The following is a 22,335-nucleotide window of genomic DNA, read 5'->3' as shown; positions in this document are numbered from 1 at the left end:
GTCACCATGTGTTTTTTGGAAAAGAGGTCATGGAGTTTTCGTGATGAGATTATTTAACTTCATAAAAAAAGTGGACGAAGTCTAATGACCCTGACTAGTAGGATGAGTGACATAAATCATCAATCTATATTGATTTTGGTCTCAAACTTTGGGATTCATGACACTATTTGATTTAGTATGGGTCATGAAGTTATGGTTCTGGATGCTGATTGGTCAATACAGCATTCCAGCTGTGCTAAAATACACAGTATAGCAATGTGAACAGTTGAAGTCAAAAGTTTACATACACCTTGCAGAATCTGCAAAATGTTAATATTACCAAAATAACAGGAATCATACAAAATGCGTGTTATTTTTTATTTAGTACTGACCAGAATAAGATGAATCACATGAAAACTATTTGAATTTTAATATCTGGGTTAATGTAACTTATTTTGTCTTCTGGGAAACATGTACTAAATGAAAAAATACAATATTTAGGAAAAATAAGAAAAATGTACACATCTTCATTCTGTTTAAAAGTTTACACCCCTTTCTCTTAATGCATTGTGTTTCCTCCTGAAGCATCAGTGAGTGTTTGAAACTTCTGTAATAGTTGCATATGAGTCCCTCAGTTGTTCTCTTTGAAAAGAAAGATTTCAAAATCATACAGTCATTGTTGGAAAGGGGTTCACATACACAAAATTCCTAAAAAAACAAAGAATTTGTGGGATCTGAAGAATTTTCTGAAGAACAGCAGGTAGGTTAACTGTTCAGAAGAAACAAGGGACTCATTAATAACTATCACTAAACGAAAAAAAAAACCCCAGCTGTTCAGGTATTAAGAATAAAGTGTATGTAAATTTTTGAACAGGGGCATTTTTATAAATTAAACTATTTTTTTTTTGTGAACTATAAACATCTTTTATGCAAAACATGTTATTTAGGTCAGTACTAAATTAAAAAAGCACACATTTTGTATGATTCCTCTTATTTTGGTAAAATAATTACAATTTTGCAGATTCTGCAAGGTGTATGTAAACTTTTGACCTCAACTGTAAGTATGATACAAAACACCTGTTGAACTCACTGCATAGCTCCCATTGAAGCCAAATATTAACTAATTTGGAATATAATGAACTGTTATGGCACTGTGAGTTTTAGGGCTGGATTCAAAATATTGATTTCTCGATTTTAAGCGAGAAACAAAAAGAAATCGATTCTTAAAACCTCAATACTCGATTAGTCTGGCCTGTTTTCAGTAGAATATTTGTCCAATAAATCACAATAAGCGTTGTGCATTGTTACTTTTAATATAAAACAACATCTTAGATTTAAATTCAGTTCATTTTATTACAATATTAAAAGAATACATGACGTTTGGCGCTGTTAATATGGAGTGACCGGTCGCGGTAACGTCAGCGCCTTAGTTCAACAGAAGCGGACATAAACTGATCATCTCCTCCGCTTAAATACCGGTTTCAGCACGAAATAACATGAATGAACATCCAAAGGTATGTTAAAAGAAAGAGTACAACTTACCGAAATCTGTATCCTGTCTCATGTAGTCCCAATCAGTCTGTTTATACCGCGAAATGGCGTCAGCATGACAGCTTGTAAACAATATGTCACGTAACGTCAAATTTACCTCAGAAAAAAACATAAAAAAAAAAAACTAAACTCCGTGAACATAAAAAACAAACTCCAGAAAGTAGCATTTTGCTAAATATATGCACCATATAGCATATTTTCATGTTTATGTTTGAATAAATCCGTAGTTTTTATGACAGCCACCGTTTAGATGTTTGAATTTCAAAAATCGAATTGGAGTAGAAATGTAATTATGTAATAGTAACTGTATTATTATTAAAACAGTATAATTTAAGCGTTTGTATAGTTATTTTTAACCGTCAATATTAGGCTATAGTAATGTAGTACAACTAACTCTCATGTAGGCCTGTTTTACAGCAGTAGTTGATAGTACTGTACCTGATATATATCCAATATGATCTATATCAAAACAAATTGGGAATCGAATCGAATGCTTGTGAATCAGAATTGAATCAAAATGTGAATGTGTCAGAACCCAGCCCTAGTGAACTCCCTCAAATATTATGTACTCTCATGTATTCTAAAAGCAAAAGCTCTTTATGTCACATAATGATTATTTTTGCGTAATGATTTTCAAAGGCACAATTCTGAATAGTGGCCATTTTATTTCCAAGACTGGATAAAAAGGGAGAGACAAACTCTGCCAATGTCACCATCATTCTTTCACCAGCAACACAGGAAAGCTCAGTTTCATCAAACCTTATATTTTACAAAATGTACATAAAAAGGATCTCGTTCTGAGGTTTTACAGTCGTATAAAAATTCAATCCGACCAGGAGCAGAAAACGTGATGGGTTATGGGTAGCAGAGGTGCTAAACAGTAACAAAACATCCATATTTGCCACACAAATTTGCATTGAAACAATACAGAAAAGCTTGAGAGATAAAGAAAAAGATATGAATTTATGGTTTCACTTCGCAATATATGCAGTAAGATCAGAATACGTCCTCTAATCTTTTTCAATATGTGAATGTGTTGTTCAAGGATATGAGCACACATCTAAACAAAAACATTAAGGAAAAATAAATAAAAATAAATAAAACATTTTCCCCAGCAGTTTCATAACAGAATTCAAAATGCTAATATACCACAAGTTCTGTTCATGTTCCGAAGTATAAAAGTTGAACGATATGGAGCGCTACATCTTCAGCCTCATCACTGGTAAGTCGTCAACATTTATAGTTATCGATTAATAGTACAATTCAGTGAAAGTCTATAGATAGCACTGAGTGCTCAAATTTCAGAACAATTCTGTACCGACAGGAAATGGTGGTCTCATTCAATATACCACATAATCATTCAAGGTCATACATTTTTTTTTTACATTTGGAGTTATGTGAAATGCATACAAAGAATTCTACATTATACAGACTGACAAAAAGAAAAAAAAAAACATGCATCTCAGTAGTCAATGGGATCTAACACTAAAATCGTAATGCAATTTACACATAATATATTAATGAAATGACTCAAATATGGCACAAGATGCTTCACAATATATATACACGCATATGCAAACCTAGATTAAAAACTGAGGAAATATCCAGAATGACCAACACAAATCATGTAAGGGAAGAAAATAACAAATTATGCCAGTTTTTGAAGGCTGAAAATGTGGTTGATTGTTTTCTTTCATTGCAATTGTACAGAAACAATTAGCCTGTAATTTCTAAGTATCCTCTGCAATACATGAATCAAACATTAGCTAAAAAAAAATAACATTAACAAACACTAGGAAAAAAAAAAAAAAAAAAAAGAAAAGACAACGAACTGTGTACAATGTACAAAATAACAAGAAAAAACGTTCCAACCCCCCTGCAGATGTATGTGAACAGGTCCAAATATTATTTTTACACTTTATTCCAGCAGCTATTTTACATAGGCGCCGAAGGTCCTGTCCCACACACCTGCAGGGGTAGAGTATGTCACTGTTCTAGGGTCACCACTTCCACCGCCTGTCCGTCAAGCGTAACCGTGTTGTCGATACGAGTGGCTACGGGAGCCATGGCCACCTGAACGGGTCGATTTCCCTGGGCCAAACTGGTGACGACAGTCTGATACATGCTGACTGGAATCTGGACGAGACCTGGAATGAGACATAGACCCGTTACATTTGTTGGTACAAACTGTTTTAGCTGAAGATGCTTAGCACAACTGTGATGTCATCAGCGTAGGTGGCGGCCTGGTGGTTTGGGACGTTCGTAGTTGTTATTTGAGACAGCCGGAGGGAGGGGACTTTTGAAGTGCGGTCGGATGAGGCCGCAGAGCGTGTGCGCAATTGAGCGGCCATGTTAGAGTTTGCGTGCTACGTGGACGGGGCCGGCCCTAAAAAGCGGGCTGAGGGCAGGGCTACTGCATCACACTGCAATGCGGAACAATGGAGTAATTGAGGCGGCCGCTCCCAGCTTCCGTTTCTCTCTCTCTCTCTTTTGAGGTAAACCCCTCTCTCTCTTTCTCAATCTACCTCTCTTTTCTATGCCCAGCTGTGAGCGGAGCAGCCTGGATTACTGCTGCAGTCACATGGGGCGAACGGGCGGCAGGGTAGCCAATCTGTCTGGGCTGCAAACTCATATGGGCAAAGCGGAAGGTCAGAACCAACTGCGACTAGTTAACCTATCCAGTAAGTTTTACAGTTAAGGGGGAAGGTATCTGTAGGGCACTGGATTTGTGCATTACGTGTTTATTTTGACAGAAGCGTGCCTAAAATAGTCTCATGATGCGCAACCCTGTCCCAGCGTCTCAAGGAAAGGCTCAAATTTCAATCAAACTTGCCATTTATCCTATGAGTTACTTCATCTTTTCAAGCAGACACAATCTACCCAAGCTAGAAGTTGCTTATAATCACATCTTAACACAAAAGGAGATCAGTAAAAGGTCAACTTAAGCAACCCACCTAATCTGAATTAAAAATGTAGAATTTTAGATTTTTTTTTAGAATTTTGATGTTAAATGTGTCTTAAACAGGCATCATTTTTTAAAGCATTTTGTCTTATTGCCCCAGAATCCTTTCAATTCTATTCAGTTCTCACAAAACCGGTCAAGAAATATTAATCACAAAATACAATAAATGAATAAATAAAATAAAATGAGGCTCATTTTTAAGGACAACGTAGGCAAACCCACCTAATTTGAATTACAGTAAATTAAAATAAATACTAATTAAATAAATGTAAATGGTAAAGTTCTTGTAAGTCTTCTAATCATTGTCATAACTTAAACTAATAAAACAAAATACTTATTAAAATCTAAAAAAAAATGATTTAACACTTAAATATTACAAAAATATTTAATAAAAATTGTGTTATTGCCCTAGAATCCTTTCAAATCGATTCAATTCTCACAAAACCTGTCAAGAAATATTAATCACGAAATACAAAATAAATAAATAAAATGAGGCTCATTTTTAATACTAATTTTAATACTAATTATATACATTTAAATGGTAAAGTTCCTATAATATTGTATAAAAACAATGAGAATTGAGTTTCCTAATCATTGTCATAAATAAAACTATAAAACCTAATTCATATTAAAATATATAAAAAAAAATATGATTTAATATTTAACTATTTAAAAAAAAAAAATAACACCTGAATTTTGACGTTAAATCCATCTTGCCAAACAGGCATGACAAAAATTGACCATTTTGTCTCATTTCTGAAGAATCAGTTTAATTCTATTCAATCTCATGAAACCTATCAAGAAATATTAATCACAAAATACAATAAATAAGTAATAGTAATAAAAATAGGCAAATTTTAAGGACAACTCACGAAGCAACTCACCTAATTTAAATTACTGTAAATTACTAGATAAGTACTAACTATATAAAAAACTGTAACATTCTTAAAATAAAGTATAAAAACAATGACTAAGAAGTTTCCTAATAATTGTCAATTAAAAACAATTTTTTATATATATATATATATATATATATATATATATATAAAAATATAAATATAAATATAAAATAATGGATAAATAAATATGACAATACTTAAATAACAACTGAATAATATTGTGTGTGTGTGTATACACACACACACACACACACACACACACACACACACACACACGTATGTTCATATACTCAGATATTTCTTTGTGAGATTCACGCCTTAAAAAGCACATCAGAAAATCATTTTCTCCACACGGCATGAGTGACTCAATCCAAATGCTCTGATTTCTCGTAATCACGTCATGTCTCAATAATTGACAAGGAGTTTGGAAGCATTGTTTTTTGAGTCGAGTGCCTACAAACCCTCAATCACACTGACACTGAGGGTTTCTACGAGGCTTACGGAGCAAAAGAGGGGCACTGGAGCAGGAAACGTAAATCAGTCACGATTACCTCAGACCAGCCACTTCAAAGCTGCACCCGCACTGCCATTTCGCTGATTGAATAAGGTCAATAAACGCTGGCTGTCCGTCAAGTGTCTGTTGTTGACTACACTCTCTCCCCAAGCCTCCCAGTGCTGAAGCGTAAATTAGGGTTAATTGCGTAGTTTAAAGGTGAGGGCCTAATTTTGGGCAAAGACTGCTCTCTGGGACTCACTGCTGGTTCAGATGAGCAGTCAACACGCTCGGTTACGCATGTCGGAAACGGGGCGTACTAGTATTCTCTGTACACAACTAACCTTTCCAGGGAAGGTCAGTACAGTGTTATATAAAGCGACATCCTCTTATCATGCAACTCTTTTCCTTCATTCACAAAAAAACAAAAAAAAAAGATGTGAAAATAAATCAACAGATCGTCAATTAAGAGATAGTGAGTCTACAATCTCCCTAAAACACTTAATTCAATATGTTAGCCAAATTATATTTCACTGTACGATTCCTAATAAACCTAAACTTGTACATTTGAGTGACCCAATACACATAAAATATAACAACCACGGTCGAATATTTATACCAGGAGTGGGGAAAGGCACTGACACCCATGTCTTTAAATGTAGTTTTAATGCCTGCTAATCAGCTTTTATGTTTAAATACACCCCTTGCTCCTGTCTATTCTCTTAATGTCATGTGAGCGTGTGTGTGTTTTATAGACTGGGCTTCCCGGTGCTGACAGCTGGCTCTGTGATTAGACTATGCACTGATAATGGAGAGGATCAAAGCCCTTTAAGAGGGTTCCTGGTGGGTTAGAAGAGGGAAGAGGGGGGGGCTTCTCATTGGTCACTGGAGGCAATGGGGTAAGTCAGGACACTAGGTAAGATAGGTCACTGGGAAATGGCTAGGTATGATTGGACCAACTTAAAGCAGAATCATTTTCAACATTACATTAAAATGGACAATTAGTTTGTTAATGCACATTCACGGTCTTACTGTTAATTAACTGCAATAAATAAACAAACAAATTAAGGATGCACTAAATCAACTGTCCTTGTTCGTTATCTTACTATGATGCAAAGTCTAAATCACAATCATGATTAAAAAGTCATTATGAAAACTTCTAAATTATGGCGTCAATTTTTTATAATTAACTTTTTGTCTAATAATTTTCCTCTTTTCATGACTTAGTACCTTATAAGTTCAATTCATGCCATACTTATTACTTTTAGTGTCCCAATTTGAATTGTTTTGACTTTTTATGTTATAATTTTGTTGTTTTATCTCATAATTATGACTTTTTAAAATCTTGTTGTGACTTTGTACCTTATAATTTCAACTCATGTCATGCTTATGACTTTTAATGTCCCAATTTGATCAGGCACATTTTTCTCATAATTATGACTTTTTAAAATCTTGTGATATAGTACCTTGTAATTTCCACTCATGTCACACAAATGTATCAATTTTAATTGTTTTGACTTATCTCATAATTGTTTTATTTTTTAAATTAATGATTTAGTACCTTATTTTAACTTCAGTTCTACTTAAGAATTTAAATGTCCAAATTGTAATTGTTTTCACTTTTTAATCTCATAATTATGACTTGTTAAAATCTTATGACTTAGTACCTTATAATTTCAACTCATGTCATACTTTTGACTTTTAATGTCATAATTTTAATTTAACTAATGCATGTTCCTTGCTTTGCTGTCAATGAATTATTATAAAAGAAAAAAAGAGTGCATCATATCGCACCATATCGACTGTTGTCAGTAAATATTAAATACATATTGTCCGATACTGGATGATTTTAATTGTTACAGTTGAATCCATAATAAGTGCTATTTTTTTTTTTTATCAATTTTATTAATTACTACAGAATTTTGTCTTTGCTATGAGGTCCCATTAGTTAATACATTAACTAGCATGAGCAATACTTTTGCATTTGTTAAAGTATTTATTAATCTTTGTGAATTTTAGTTAATAAAAAAAAAAAAAAAAATTGTTATTTCACACTAGCTTGAGTCCATTAAATATTAACATTTTTTTAATAATATATTAGTAATGCTAAAATTACGAAACACAATTATAATTTTGAATTATTTTTCACAGTTCATGTTAAAGGTATGTCTTAACTAATGTTATCAAATGGAACCTTATTGTAAAGCATTTTATTATTATTTATTAATTGTTAGCCGTAACCTCAAAAGATTTATTGGCTTATTGCATTGGCCAGAATTTTAGTGCATCCCTAAAAAATATTTGTCTTTGTAAACTTAAATAAAAATCTTATTACTTGCCCTTTCTCTGCAATAATTTTCCATTTTCGCTTACATCAGAAATGTCATATTATGGGAAAAAATGGGTTGCAAATAGAATGCTATGGTCAGAACACAAAAATGCATATATTTTTGATGATATTCTAGTTCTTTCAACTGAACTTCCAATATATTGTAGCTAAAAGAGAAAACGTGTCATGTGCCAGTTCTCTACACCATAACGAATACCTCCACTACACATTAGTCCTGCTATTCCACTGTAACATGCCTTCTAATGCATGTGTAAGCACTAGTACTGGAGGCTGCCGTGCATATGCAGAGCGCTTAGTGGTTGAAGCAAAGCGAGGATTAGCGAGAAGTGTAGAGGCTGGAGTCTGTGACACAGGTCACACACACACCATCTGTCCCACAAACACCCTGGGGATTACAGTAGACCTCCACGGGCTTCCTCACGCTCTGACACACCTTACATGAGGGGCATACATGCCCTCACATACCTAGACGAGTAATGACAATAGGGATGTTTTTTCATATGTTTGCCCACCCTAAACTTTGCACTTTGTTGTGTTTCAGCTTGACCCAACGAGCGTACCAGGAGGGTAAAGAGTGTAAATGTGATTGCTTGTGATATAAAGGAGGTTCGTACCACTGCCATCCGGGACGCCAGTTAAAGCTCCAACTGCGGCCGCCGTTTCTCCTGCTAACACGATCTGTCCTCCGCCCTGAAGAGTCGCTTCTGCTAATGTCGCCACTGCGTGAGCTGCTGCTTCACTGCAAACACACACACACACACACACACACATAAAAAAAAAATTAGGAAATAATCTAACAAAAGCCCTACTTTCATAAACACGCAATACTTTATACAAGATTTAACCAGGATTTGAAAAGCATTAATGTGGATTGGTGTGTACTGCCCCCTAGTGCAGGACGTCACTCAAAAGGCATCAGAAAATAACAACCACTGTCCTATACAAGCTCTTCTGACTCTCATAATAGATGTCCAAAATACGTAAAAGCCCATTACTGTCACTTTAGAAAAAATTTGGTAAATAATTAAGAAAGAAAAATCTGAAAATGTCAAAATGGAAATTGACATGAATAGCCAAAATTGACAAGTCATAGTATGCCATAATTGAGACTTTCTAATTTTTAATTATGAAACATAAAGCTGAAATTGACATTCGAAGTCATAATTATGACAAAATCAAAACTGACATGCCTCGCAATTATGATATAAAAAGTTGAAATAAAGAGATAAAGTGTCAAAATGGAAATAAGTCATAATAATGACAAAGCTGATATGAAAAGCTAAAACTGACAAGTCATAATTTCCACAAAATTTGTCATAATTTTAACATTTTGAGGGTAATTATGAGATGAAAAGCTAAAATAATAAGATAAGAAGTCAAAATTGAAACATAAGTCATAATTCTGACAATGCTGTATGTCTGTATATGACAATTCTGACAAGGTTTGTCATTTTTTTCAACATTTTGAGTCGTAATTATAAAATAAAAAGGTTGAAATAATGAGATACAGTCAAAATTGAAACACGCAAGTCATAATTACGACAGCTCACAATGTAAAGCTGAAATTGACAAGTCATAATTTTGACAAAGTCTGTCATTATTTTAACATTTGGAGTCGTAATTATGAGATAAAAAGTTGAAATAATGACACCAAGTCAAAATTGAAACAATTAAGACAATCCTGACGTGAAAAGCTGAAACTGACAAGTCATAATTTTGACAGTTTATCATTATTTCAAGATTTTGTGTTATAATTATGAGATAAGATAAAAAATTGACACATAAGCTGACATGAAAAGCTGAAGCTTACAACCCATAATTTTGACAAAGTTTGTCGTTATTTTAACATATTAAGTCGTAATTTTGATATAAAAAAATCTAAATTGAAATGCATAAATCATAATTATGAAAAAGCTGAAACTGACCAGTCATATTTTCCACAAAGTCATAATTTCCTAATTATAATAAATCTTAATTATGAGATGAAAGATGAAATTGACAAAATGGAAATTGTTATTATTATTACATAATTTAAATTGAACAAAGCACGATTATCTTGCATGATACACATGGGCTTCTATACCAAATAGATTTTAAATGCTGTCTATTATGACTTCCTTTGAGATAATACTAAAAATTAGACTATTTACATTGATACAGGGATTTAGTAGAGAAAAAAAAAATTTTTTTTAGTTCCGTTTATAGATGTCCTGACTATGCTCAGCAGACTGACGGTGGATTTACTGCTTTAATGAAGGCTGCTGAGCAGAAAACAATGCCTCCTCAGCCTAATTGTTGTGGGAATGGAGTATGAACCAATTGTTCCCGCTGTGCTGTATTTCTGGGCTGCTACCTGCTTGTGATAAACAGGAGAACAGGCTCAGGTAACAAGACCCTGGGGACATAAACCTGCACCTAGATGCTGCTGCGGTTCAGTATTTCCTTTCTCTCTTTCTCCGACCCCGACTTTACCGCTACTTCCCATGAGTACCTGTTGAGTGCCATGGTAACAGTTGCCCCCTGCTGCATCTCTTGCGAGGCAGCGACCGCAGCTTCGGCTAAGGAGGCCACAGCCTGCGTGGCCTCCGATGGTTGCGTTGTTTGGATGGTCATCTCGCCTCCCTGTAGTGTGGCCCAATTCTGTTCCACCTTAGAAACACATGAGAGGTGTGAAGGGAAAGATATCACCTAAAAGCACAGGATGTGTGTAAGGACAGGAGAAAACGCACAAGATGCAAGTTAATGAAATATTCAGGAAAGAAAGAGTGTTGACGTTACCTCTCCATCTGTCACTGTGGAGTAATTCACCTGGGCCACCGTCACTGTGCCTGGCAATTCTGACGCATCTGCCAGTGTTGCGACCGTGGCTCCTGTGCCAACCTATGGATTAGTTCATTTGGATATTAGAATACTGTTGCAATACTATTTAAAAACTGTAATGTGACCACTAGAGAGTTTACATTTTTAATTATTTAATCATATTAGAAGCATAACAAAACTTTTCCATATGAATTTATTTATTTCTGCGATGAATTTTCAGCATCCATTACTCCAGTTTTCAGTGTCACATGATCCTTCAGAAATCATTGTAATAGGCCGACTTGTGCTCAAAGCACATTATTATTATCAGTATTAAAAACAGCTGTGCAGCTTAACACTATTGTTGAAACCAAGGCACATTTCTTTCAGGATTGTTGGAGGTATAAATATGGCAAAAGAACAACATTTTATTGAAGAGATTTTTTGGTAACATTGTACTGTATTATATTGGTAACAAGTCTTTTCGATGGAAGCCCGTTTCCACCACTGAATAAAAAAAGGTAATTGCAAGCTCTTACAGTTCTGACTTTTTTCTTGCAATTCCGAGTTTATATCTTGCAGTTATTAATTTTTCTCAGAATTGCGCGATACAAAACTTGCAAATCTGACTTTTTTTTCCAGAATTGCATGATATAAACAATTGTGAGTTATAAGTTTTAATAGCAAGATATAAACTTGCATTTGAGGGAAAAAAGTCAGAATTGCGAGAAAAACAAACCAAAAATTCACAATTTTTTTTTTTTTTTTGCAATTCCAAGTTTAATCTCACAATTCTTTTTTTTTTCCTTCTTTACTTTTTTCTAGAATTGCAAGATATAAATTCTGATAGAAAGTCAGAATAGCAACTTAAACTCGCATTTATGGGAAAAAAGTCTGAATTGCGAGAGAAAAAAAAAAAAAAATTTCCCTTTTTTCCCCCTCACAATTCCGAGTTTATATGTCAAAATTCTTATTTTTTTACTCAGAATTGTGCAAAACAAACCTGCAATTCTGACTTTTTTCTCAGAATTGCATAATATAAATTCTGATATAAACAATTTCGAGTTATAAATTAGAATAGCGAGTTATAAACTCACATTTCTGAGGAAAAAAAAAAAAAAAAGAATTGTGAATTCGGACACTTTTTTTCCCTCGCAATTCCGAGTTTATATCTTGCAATTCTTATTTTTTTCCCAGAAATGCACAATACAAACTTGCAATTGCATGATATAAACTCTGATATAAACAATATGTCAGAATATAAGTCAGAATAGCGAGATATAAACTCAGAATTGCAAGAAAAAAAGTCAGAATTGTAAAGTATTTTTTTCTTGCACTTCCAAGTTTATATCTCGCAATTCTTTTTTTTTCACAATTTTATAACTGAGTTATAAAGTCAGAATTATAAGATATAAACTCGCAATTATGAGTTATAAAGTCCAATTTTGAAGGGAAAAAAAGACTACGTTCTCAGAATTGCGAGTTTATATCTCACAATTCTGACTTAACTCACAGTTGCGAGTTATAAAGTCAGAATTGGGAGATTTAAGCATTTGTGAACTTATATCACCCAATACTGACTTTATAACTCACAACTGTGAGTTTGTATCATACAATTCTGAAAAAAAATATCAGAACTGCAAGTTTACATCTCGCAATTTTTGGAGTTTATCTCAAATCTGAGAAAAAAGTCAGAATTGTGAAATGTAAATTTGCAACTGCAAGGAAAAAAGTTCAAATTGTGAGATAAAAGTTGCAATTGCCTTTTTTTAACTATGTATTCAGTGGTGGACACGGGCTTCATCTTTCCCACTTTTGATCAATATAATGGAAAAAAAAAAAAACATTTATTTAAAAAAAATTATTTTTTTTAAATTGTGTTGCATGTATTCAAGAAATAAATAGTAAATGTATATTGTCATGTTGACCTTAATATGACTTATTAGCTATTATTCAATATTTTGGTCTCCCCCTGATCTAAATGAAGTCCTCCAGTGGAGCGAGTTTATGTCGTAGTGAAAAACAACCGTGTAGTTGTTCCCACAGCTGGGACCTGAGCTCACCTGAATGAGCGAGACTGTTCCATCAGGATTACTGATAGTCTGCACTACAGTCTGTGACGGCACCAGGTGCGCAATGCTGTGTGTGGCTGTTGTGGCAACTTGTTGTGTGGTGACCTGGTCCTCAAAGGCGTAGAGCAGGTCCTCTCTCCCATGCTGCTTATAGCAGTTTTTAACTATAGTCCTCAGGGCTTGCGTCCATGACACCTGTTTCCAACGGAAATAAGCCCTCCATAAGTCAAGATGATGCAAGCTTTAGCACATTTGTTTCAATTCAGATGTCATTTTGCAGAAAGCTGACAAAACTACGGTGTAGCTGATATATTAATAATTTGTTTGCGTCATCACTTGTGGCATTTTTCATACAATAAAATGTAACATAAGTAAACAGGCTCTAAATACAACTAATTTTTTACATTTTAAGCAAAAACATACATGTATAGATACATAGATAGCACCCAATACTACCCTCTGTTTCTGCTCCTCTGTTCGGACGTCGCTGCGTACGTTGGCCCAAGGAATGTCCTCCGGCCACCAGATGGGCTTGCAGCTCTCTTTCCCCCAGCCAGGCTTCCCACGGCCTGTGGAGTACTTTAGCATTTCTGGAATGAACGCTCGGAGTTGGGCCTGCGAAGCAACAAAGGGTGCACATAATCACTGTGAGAGATTTTATACTGGGAGTGGCACAGCAAAGCATGGCCTCTGGAAAAAATCAAATCTGTGTGAAAAGAGTTTGAAAACAGCAAGCCATTGATTTTCCTCTTCCTTCAGCAGCTGAGTGCAGACAGTCTGTCCACACATATAGCTTGTGAAAAGCTAAAAGTAAACTATTAGGTTTCTATTTAAAGGCTAATCTATGGGTGAGGCTCCACTGACTGCAGGAGATTGAGAGGATGGAACGTACACCACTGAACTATAGATTGTGTAGACCAGAAGAAAAAAACATTTAAGGATAGGATAAGGACATTCAAAAGTTTAAGATTAGTACTTTTATTCAGCAGAGATGCATTAAATTAATCAAAAGTGAGTGTTTAAAAAAAAGAAAAAAAAAAAAAAAAAAAGTTCCTTGAGCAGCAAATCAGCATATTAAAATGATTTCTGAAGGTTCATGTGACAGTGAAGATTATATTAATTCAGCTTTGACATCAAATGGATACATTATATTTTAAAACATTAAAATATGCTAAATATTCTCTACCAGTCAAAAGTTTTTGAACAGTAAGGTTTTTCATGTTTTTGCTCTCCAAACCTGCATTTATTTGATCCAAAGTAAAGCAAAAACAGCAAAATTTTGATATATTTTAACTATTTAAAATAACTTATCTATTTAAACATATTTTAAAATGGAATTTATTCCTGTGATTTCAAAGCTGATTTTTTAGCATCGTTACTACAGTCACACAATCCTTCAGAAATCATTCTAATATTCTGACTTGCTGCTAAAAAAACATTTATTATTATCATCGTGTAACAGCTGAGTATATTTTAGGCTTCTTTGATGAATAGAAAGTTCAGAAGAACAGCATTTATCTGAAATAGAAATCTTTTGTAACATTATAAATATCTTTACCACCACTTTTGATCAGTTTAAAGGATCCTTGCTAAATAAAAGAATTTTTATAATTTCTTTCCCACAAAAAAAAAAAAAAAATTATACTGACTCCAGTAAAGTGTACAATGTTACAAAAGCATTTTATTTCAGATAAATGCTGATCTTTGGATCTTTCTATTCATCAAAGAATCCTGAAAAATAGTACTCAACTGTTTTAAATATTGGTAATAATAATAATACTAAAAAATGTTTCTTGAACAGCAAATTAACATATTAGAATCATTTCTGAAGGATCATGTGACTCTAAAGAGTACTGGAAATTTAGCTTTAATCACAGGAATTACTTTTTAAAATATATCTATAGAAAACAGTTCTTTTAAATAGTAAAAATATTTCAAAATTTTACTGCTTTGCTGTACTTTGGATCAAATAAATGCAGGCTTGGTGTGCTAAAGGGACTTCTTACTGTTCAAAAACTTTTGATTGGTAGTGCATAACCAATTGAAATTCACATTTTTTGCCAACTTGCTTTTGGTTAGATTTGAAATGTAAGCTAATTAAAAAAAAAAAAAAAAAAATAGTGAGAAATTGTTAAGCTATTAACATGACAATAAACGGAGCGTATTAAGTCCATTGACTTCTAAAACCACACTGAGTTGTATGGGGCAGTCCATTAGCCCAGTGACAACTCCATCCTGGGGGTGAGGTTGGAGTTTATCCCAGCGCCCTCAGTGCCCTTGGTAATTCCATAGGCAGGCCAGGGATTGTACTGCACAGCACTCTTGTAGCAACGTCTGTTCACCTCGACATCACAGGCTAAATTTGGCTTGGGAGGAATAAATCAGTTCCCAAAAGAGCTTCTCCCTCCCTCCCGCTCTCTCACTGTCACAAACACAATTGCTGTAAGCCTGACATTGGATGGTGACAGACGACAACATGGCGAAGAGCTAGTGAGGAAGGACTTCAGGAAGAGCTAAAAAGTTAATTAATTGAAATATAAAAAAAACCTACAAAACACCAACTAACTTAAATGATATTTCCAGTCATGACTGTTAGATATTTGAAAAAAAAAAAAAAAAAAAAAAAAAAAAAAAAAATTAACACTGTATTCACAAAGATCAATATATTCAGGCATAACTACACATACAGAAATATATATAGACATATAATAGCTATGTGCTCTGTCTATGTATATAAAAACAATAAATCCTTGATAAACCTAATAAATAAAAAAATAAAATGTAAACAATTATATATATATATATATATATATATATATAATTACAAATAAAAGGCAATAATAAATCATGATGACTGCTTAAACCTAAATGTCTGAACTTAAATATGGTTAAGTACACTGTTTAAAGTCATGTAACAGATTGTCCATATCGGCATCATGAGTTGTAGGCTCTTCCTTGTGTTTGTGCAGATGGTCTAATTACGTGGCGAAGGAATTAAGAGGAATCTCACGCCCCAAACACACCGATCAGCCGCCCATTCCCTCCCCCAGCTCTGCTCTTAATCCACTTGGGAGCCAATCAGAAACCTCTGTGCTCGGCCACGATGTGCCGGATAATTACTCGGGCGTACAAGCCTCACCTGATGATCCCTGCACAGACCTGCCTCCAACTGCCACAAACCAAGCAAGGTGTGTCTGTCCTGAGGGATGCTAACTATCAGCAGTCCGGCCCCAAACAGCATGTGGGGTAACGAGTAAGGGGCGAGCTTGTAAATGTAGTGGTTATGTGGTCTTATATCAGGTTAAAAGGCTTTAAATAACTTATGCAAAAGCCCTGCAGTGGATGAAGTGAGACTTATTCTCTGTCTTGATTAACTGCCGCCCCATGAGCATAGAAAATGTCAAATTTGCATCTCAAGAAGCAGAAGACTCAATAACTTGCATTCCTGGCCCATAGTGCCACCTGCTGCCCACCTGTGTCATCTTGTCCACAGACACTGGTATGCCGTCGATAGTCAGTGGAGGCAGTTCAGAGCTGAGTTCTCCACCACCAGGGGGCGCGTGTTCTGCCAGAGCGTTTTCCAGATCCTCCAGTATCATGCTCTTGTATTTTCTCACCTGACCACAAGACATGCCAAAACAGGGATGAAATGGATGAAACAGTGCAAATGATATAAAGGCAAAAAGCACAATAAATATACTTACCACATTCTCTAATGGTGCCGCTCCAAATACTCTAAACACAGGGTTGGGTTTAGAGGGAGAGATGCACAACACAATAGCCTGCTGGCCAACCCGTGTCGTGTACTCATCTAGAGTTGCTCTCAGCTTCCTGTGAACGTAGTAAAAGTCAGGGTTGTTGGTGTGAACTATTAAATTCAATTTTATTGGAATAGGGATAACTGGAAAAAAACTGCTGAACGAAAATATAAATATTCCATGAAAAAATTTAAATTTTTCTTGTCACACTGTCCAGTCATAAAGGCAAAAACGCCAATATAAATCTTTAAAAGAAAGAAAGAAAGAAAATAGCTGAATAACTATATATCAAATAGCTGCAAAAAAAAAAAAAAAAAAAAAAAAAAAAGAAATGATAAAGCTGAAGTAAAATATAAATATTAGATGAAAAATGTGAATTTAATAAAACTTCATTTAATAGTTTTTCCTCCTTGGCAACTAACTGAAAAATGTTTAGGTACTAAAATTACTAAAACGGAAATTAAAATAAAGGAGTTAAGAGGAAATAAAGAAATAGCTCAGTAAACATATGTTATAAAAAATTATAAAAATGCTGAGTTAAAATATAAATATTACATGAAAAATTTACATTTAAAAAATGTTTTTGAAAAATGTTTGTTTAAGTATTAAATTGACTAAAATTAAATAAATAAATAATAATAGAAAATAGCTCAAACGTTTTAAATATTCTAAAATACCAAAAGCAGATTAAAATGACTAAAATTACAAATCAGAACTAAAATTGAAATATCTAAATTGAACTAAAATGAAAGTAAAGATTTAAAACAAAATGAAGGCTAACTGGATTCTGCATGATTGGTTGAAAAAATGCTGAACTAAAATATAAATATTAGATATTGGTTTTTTTCCCCCTTTGGCAACTAACTGAAAAATGTTTAAGTACTCAAATAAAAAAAATATATCACAAAATAGCACAATTAATGTTTTTTTTTTATTATTATTATAAAAATAACAAAAGCAGATTAAAGTGACTAAAACTACAAATCTGAACTAAAACTGAAACAAATTTAAAATAAAAATAAATTCTATAACTGCATAGAAAAATGAAAACAGCACTGTAAGAGTATGTTATTTCTTATACAAACATGCATACATACATAGATATATAGTAATATATATATTTAATATTTTAATTTAAATTTTACAATTATTTAAAGTACTGAAATTACTTAACCTTAAACTTAAAAATGATAAACAGAAATATTTAAAAGAAGTAATAAAATGAGAAGAGCACATAAAATTACTAAAGAAAAAAAAGTAAATTTAAAAGTAAAACCCAATTCAAATATGAATTAATAAACAAATGAAGTGATAATCAAAATAGTAATTAAATAATAACACTTAATACTGGTAACAGTACATTTTTAATCTATCTCCTAAGTTATTTTATTTTGTGTTGTGAAAACCATTCATATTCAACCACAATACAATGAACAATACTGAGAATAAAGGTTCACCTAAGCAAGCGAGTCTGTTGTCTTTTACGGATTGAAGGGTTCGATTCAAAGATGTGCGGCCGTTTCCGTTTCTTCCCTGTTGCCACAGCTGCGGCTGCTGCCATGCCAACAGGCCCTGAAAACAATTTAGTGCAATAAAATCTAAATAAAATAGTTTTTAGACAATCTAAATTATTCAGGATATGCATAGCATCCCTTTGTGTATTCCATGGAACTTAAACCCATGAGCTTGGAAATTGCTCAATCCTGAGCTATAAGGCAGCTGACGATTAATGGTTTAAGTGCGCCATCTAGTGGTTTGTCTGATAAAAGCAAGTCTGATCCTACCTGCAGCAGCCAGATGTGCTGTGACTTCATCAGTTCCAGTTGAGTTGAGGATATCAGAGTCGTCGTAAGCGTCATCATCAGGCGAGGAGGGCGAATCCTCGTCGGCGCTCAACATGCCATGCTCTGTGTACGTGGCCACGTGCACCTGCCCGACCTGCTGAGCGACGGCATGGGCCTCGATAGTGGTCATGTGCTCCGTCTGATGCACCGTGTGGTCTTCCATCACCCGATACAGTTTCTCTCAAACACACTAAGATGCACACAAACAATATATTAGCACACATTCTACAAGTAACAGCTTCGTTTAGATTCGTAAGTAAGGAGTGTCATTATTTTGAGAGGTGCTCGAATACATGCATTTTCATTTGCATATGCATTTAAAACACATACACTACCAGTCAAAAGTTTTTGAACAGTAAGATTTGTAATGTTTTTAAAATAAGTCACCAAGCCTGCATTTATTTGATTCAAAGTAGAGCAAAAGCAATAAAATTTAGAAATATTTTTACTATTTAAAATAACTATTTTTAATTTGAATTTTAAGATTTAAGATCCTTCAGAAATCATTTTAATATTCAGATTCGCTGTGTGTGACTGGAATAACGATGCTGAAAATGTAGCTTTGATCACAGGAATAAATTACATTTTAAAATATATTCAAATAGAAAGCAGTTATTTTAAACAGTAAAAAATATTTAACAATATTACAGCTGTATTTTAGATCAAATAAATGCAGGCTTAGTGAGCAGAGGAGACTCCTATAAAAAACATTAAAAATCTTACTGTTCAAAAACTTTTGAACCTTTTATTAATACATATGGTTCAATGGTGTAACAACACATTCTATTAATACAGTCTTGGCAGATGTGCTTTTATATTGAAATTGTATAAAACATTTAATTTAAGGTGAATCCAAGAAAACCGGGCCACTGGATGGGATTTCGTTGTTAAAAACTGACCTTAATCAGCCATAAATGATTCAGTATCAGCTATTTACTCTAAAGAGTTTACATTTAGTGTTTGGGGAAAAGAGCCTGTTCCTGTCTATTCACTTCTAATATTCATTTTCATAAAGCATTTCATATATCATCGTTTCTTTAAACATTAATCCACTAGAGGGCACTAATCATCACATAAAATCAACATAATTTGTTCAGAAGATTAATATTTATTTTAACTTAATAATGTTTTGACCAGAAGGAACGTCTATAAGCCTGACTGCTTTCTGTAGAAAAGAGTAATGTAAACAATATTAGTAACAACTTATACATTTGCTGTATATATTATATTTTTGCAATGTGCAATCATACGAAAACACCAATATTAATTTTCAGGAAGAATTTACAGCTGTATCAGTGACAAACTAAACGACACATCATATTGAAAATCTTAAATTATGTTTTTTATTGAATAATATGACACTGTAATGACACATCTCTGACAGCAAGCAGCGTGGATTACATTTTACTAAACGTTTTGCGTTTTTTAAAAATAAAAAACAATAATAAAAACGTATGTTTGAAAGACTAAAGATGACGTAGGTGCTATGAATTATCCATACAGATAAATGAAGCAGCTCGCGGAGCTACAGTATCATTATGTTCAATTCAACGGCCTGACAGTGAAGCTCTGGAAAACGCTACATTTTGACGAAAAACGTTCACAAACACGACAAGACATTTCAACAACCACAGATAGTCGTTAAAAAGGTATGTTTTAATCCACAGAATAAGTGAATCGATATGGACTAACGTTAGTTCGGTCCAGCATCAATAACAAACACATAAATGGCGGTTATTTTCAAACTGTGAATAATAACAGTTACGTGTAAAGAGAGCGGGCAGTTTTTTAGAAATATTAAACACTAACGCACTTCAAAACTGTTATTATAAACACGTTTTGTTGAGAAAGCATTCTGTTAAGCTGCAAAACATCTGAAATCATTTTACATAAAATTTAGCCGGGCACCGTTGTCGACTCCATATAAAGCGATATAAACAGTCGAGAGATCGATAACACTGTTGTGCTAATATGATATTAAACATGCATTCAGATTTGATTTCCCCGAGCAAGAATATAAACACAAGCTATCAAGCGTTGAAATCCCATTTAGCATCTGGACAAAACAGTAGCGTTTCGATTCGATCTAAATTCAGTAGGCCAAAGGCCTGCGACTGCGCCATGATGATTTTTTTGCCCCAATTTAAGCGGGGTAAAAAAATAATTGCCATCCTGTCAAATGCGCTCGATATCATCCCAAGTTCTGTTTCGCATCGTCGCGATCTGCATCTGAGTGTGTGAAAGGCAAACGCTGCCGGGTTGTTTGGTGCGGCTGCGCCGGGGCTGAAATGGCTGGAGATTGCGCGGTAGGGCACTAACCTCAGAGCGGCTGCGCTACTTCGGGCCTGCGCTGTGCGGCGGAGCTGCGAACACCAGCTGCAATGGAGGACAAAGAACGAGCAGCAGAGTGCGCGCGTCCTGGGCTCAGCGGCTCATGCGCGGCCCCGAGCGCCGTGCACGGAACAAACCCCGCCCCTCCCTCTCATTCTGCATACTACAACCTGTACTACAAGACGGTGCAGCACGTTTGGGAAATAGACATTTCTATGAGTCTGACATATTTCATTTGTGTTAATGATGTCTTTTAAACGCACAGTTGTTTGAAACACTTGGTGCAACAGGGAGTAAAATGATGAAAAAAAAAAATGTTTTTAATTTGTTTTTAAATGATTCATTTTTGATGATTTGTTATTTACACTACCTGTCAAAAGAAGTCTCTTCTGTTTACCAAGCCTGCATTTATTTGATCCAGTATTTAGCAAAAACAGTAAAATTTGTAAATATTTTTACTATCTAAACTTTTCAGTTTGAAAACTTTTTAAAATGTAATTTATTCCTGTGATCAAAGATAAATTTTCATTCCAAAGGCATAATGTTATAAAAGATTTCTTCTTCAGATAAATGCTGTTCTTCTTGACTTTCTATTCATCAAAAAACCTGACAACACAAGAATAATAATAATAATAATAATAATAATAATAATAATAGATGTTTTGAGCAGCAAATCAGAATATTAAAATTATTTCTGAAGGATCATGTGACTGGAGTAATGATGCTAAAAATTCAGCTTTGAAATCACAGGAATAAATTACATTTTAAAATATATCCAAATAGAAAACAGTTATTTTAATATAGAAAAAATAATTACTGTTTTTGCTGTACTTTGGATCAAATAAATGCAGGCTTGGTGAGCAGAAGAGACTTCGTTAAAAAACATTAGAAATCGTACTGTTTATTATTAATAAACTTTTTTTGTGTGTAACAGTGTATTTGTAACTGCATTGATTTCAGATGTATCATTCATATTTTGTAAATTAAACTAATGCAAATAAGTTGTTTATTAAATATAGTGCAATATATGTTTATTATTTATTGCTTTTTCATTATACATTTTATTTATTATATCATTGCATTAATTTTATTTTGATCATTTTAGTCTATTTTTATTGTTAATATTTATCTTGTTATAATAAAATATTTTATATTATGTTGTCAGAATTATTTATTTTGAATGATGTAGTGTTTACATATTTATTTTGAATATATTTTATTGTTATTTAAATTAAAGGTCTGATTTCTATATGTTGTTCAAAATATATACTTTATGTTAGCAAAAGCATTTTTTTTT

The 22,335-nt window shown here is 33.7% G+C and overlaps 1 protein-coding gene across 2 annotated transcripts; it reads right to left on the bottom strand.

The window, feature by feature from the left end:
• Window positions 1-2,175: 2,175 nt before the first annotated feature.
• On the bottom strand, window positions 2,176-21,155 carry nrf1 (nuclear respiratory factor 1). Of its 2 annotated transcripts, none has more exons than XM_051108120.1 (11): window positions 21,027-21,155; window positions 18,648-18,897; window positions 18,321-18,435; window positions 16,810-16,936; window positions 16,579-16,722; window positions 13,562-13,720; window positions 13,097-13,300; window positions 11,013-11,114; window positions 10,726-10,922; window positions 8,849-8,973; window positions 2,176-3,677 (listed from the first exon to the last, which is right to left on the bottom strand). In XM_051108120.1, the coding sequence occupies exons 2-11, from the start codon at window positions 18,868-18,870 to the stop codon at window positions 3,517-3,519; spliced, it is 1,557 nt and encodes a 518-aa protein (XP_050964077.1). In that variant the 5' UTR covers window positions 18,871-18,897; window positions 21,027-21,155; the 3' UTR covers window positions 2,176-3,516. The 2 variants fall into 2 exon arrangements, with proteins under 2 accessions (XP_050964077.1, XP_050964078.1); XM_051108121.1 differs by having other exon boundaries at window positions 10,726-10,883.
• Between the last annotated feature and the right edge of the window lie 1,180 nt (window positions 21,156-22,335).

This window comes from Labeo rohita, chromosome 4 (genome assembly GCF_022985175.1).
Source record: "Labeo rohita strain BAU-BD-2019 chromosome 4, IGBB_LRoh.1.0, whole genome shotgun sequence".
Classification (NCBI taxonomy): Eukaryota; Metazoa; Chordata; class Actinopteri; order Cypriniformes; family Cyprinidae; genus Labeo; species Labeo rohita.
Note: the sequence above shows the minus strand (reverse complement) of the source record. Positions and strands in the feature narration are given on the sequence as shown.

Bases quoted from the DNA above. Each gene is read 5' to 3' on its own strand.
- nrf1 (XM_051108120.1), bottom strand. From the start codon at position 18,870: ATGGAAGACCACACGGTGCATCAGACGGAGCACATGACCACTATCGAG. The intron at 13,301-13,561 runs GTAGTATTGGGT...CGTTGGAAACAG, and splicing joins CAGAGGAGCAGAAACAGAGG to GTGTCATGGACGCAAGCCCT. The intron at 10,923-11,012 runs GTAACGTCAACA...CTGTGCTTTTAG, and splicing joins CCACAGTGACAGATGGAGAG to GTGATATCTTTCCCTTCACA.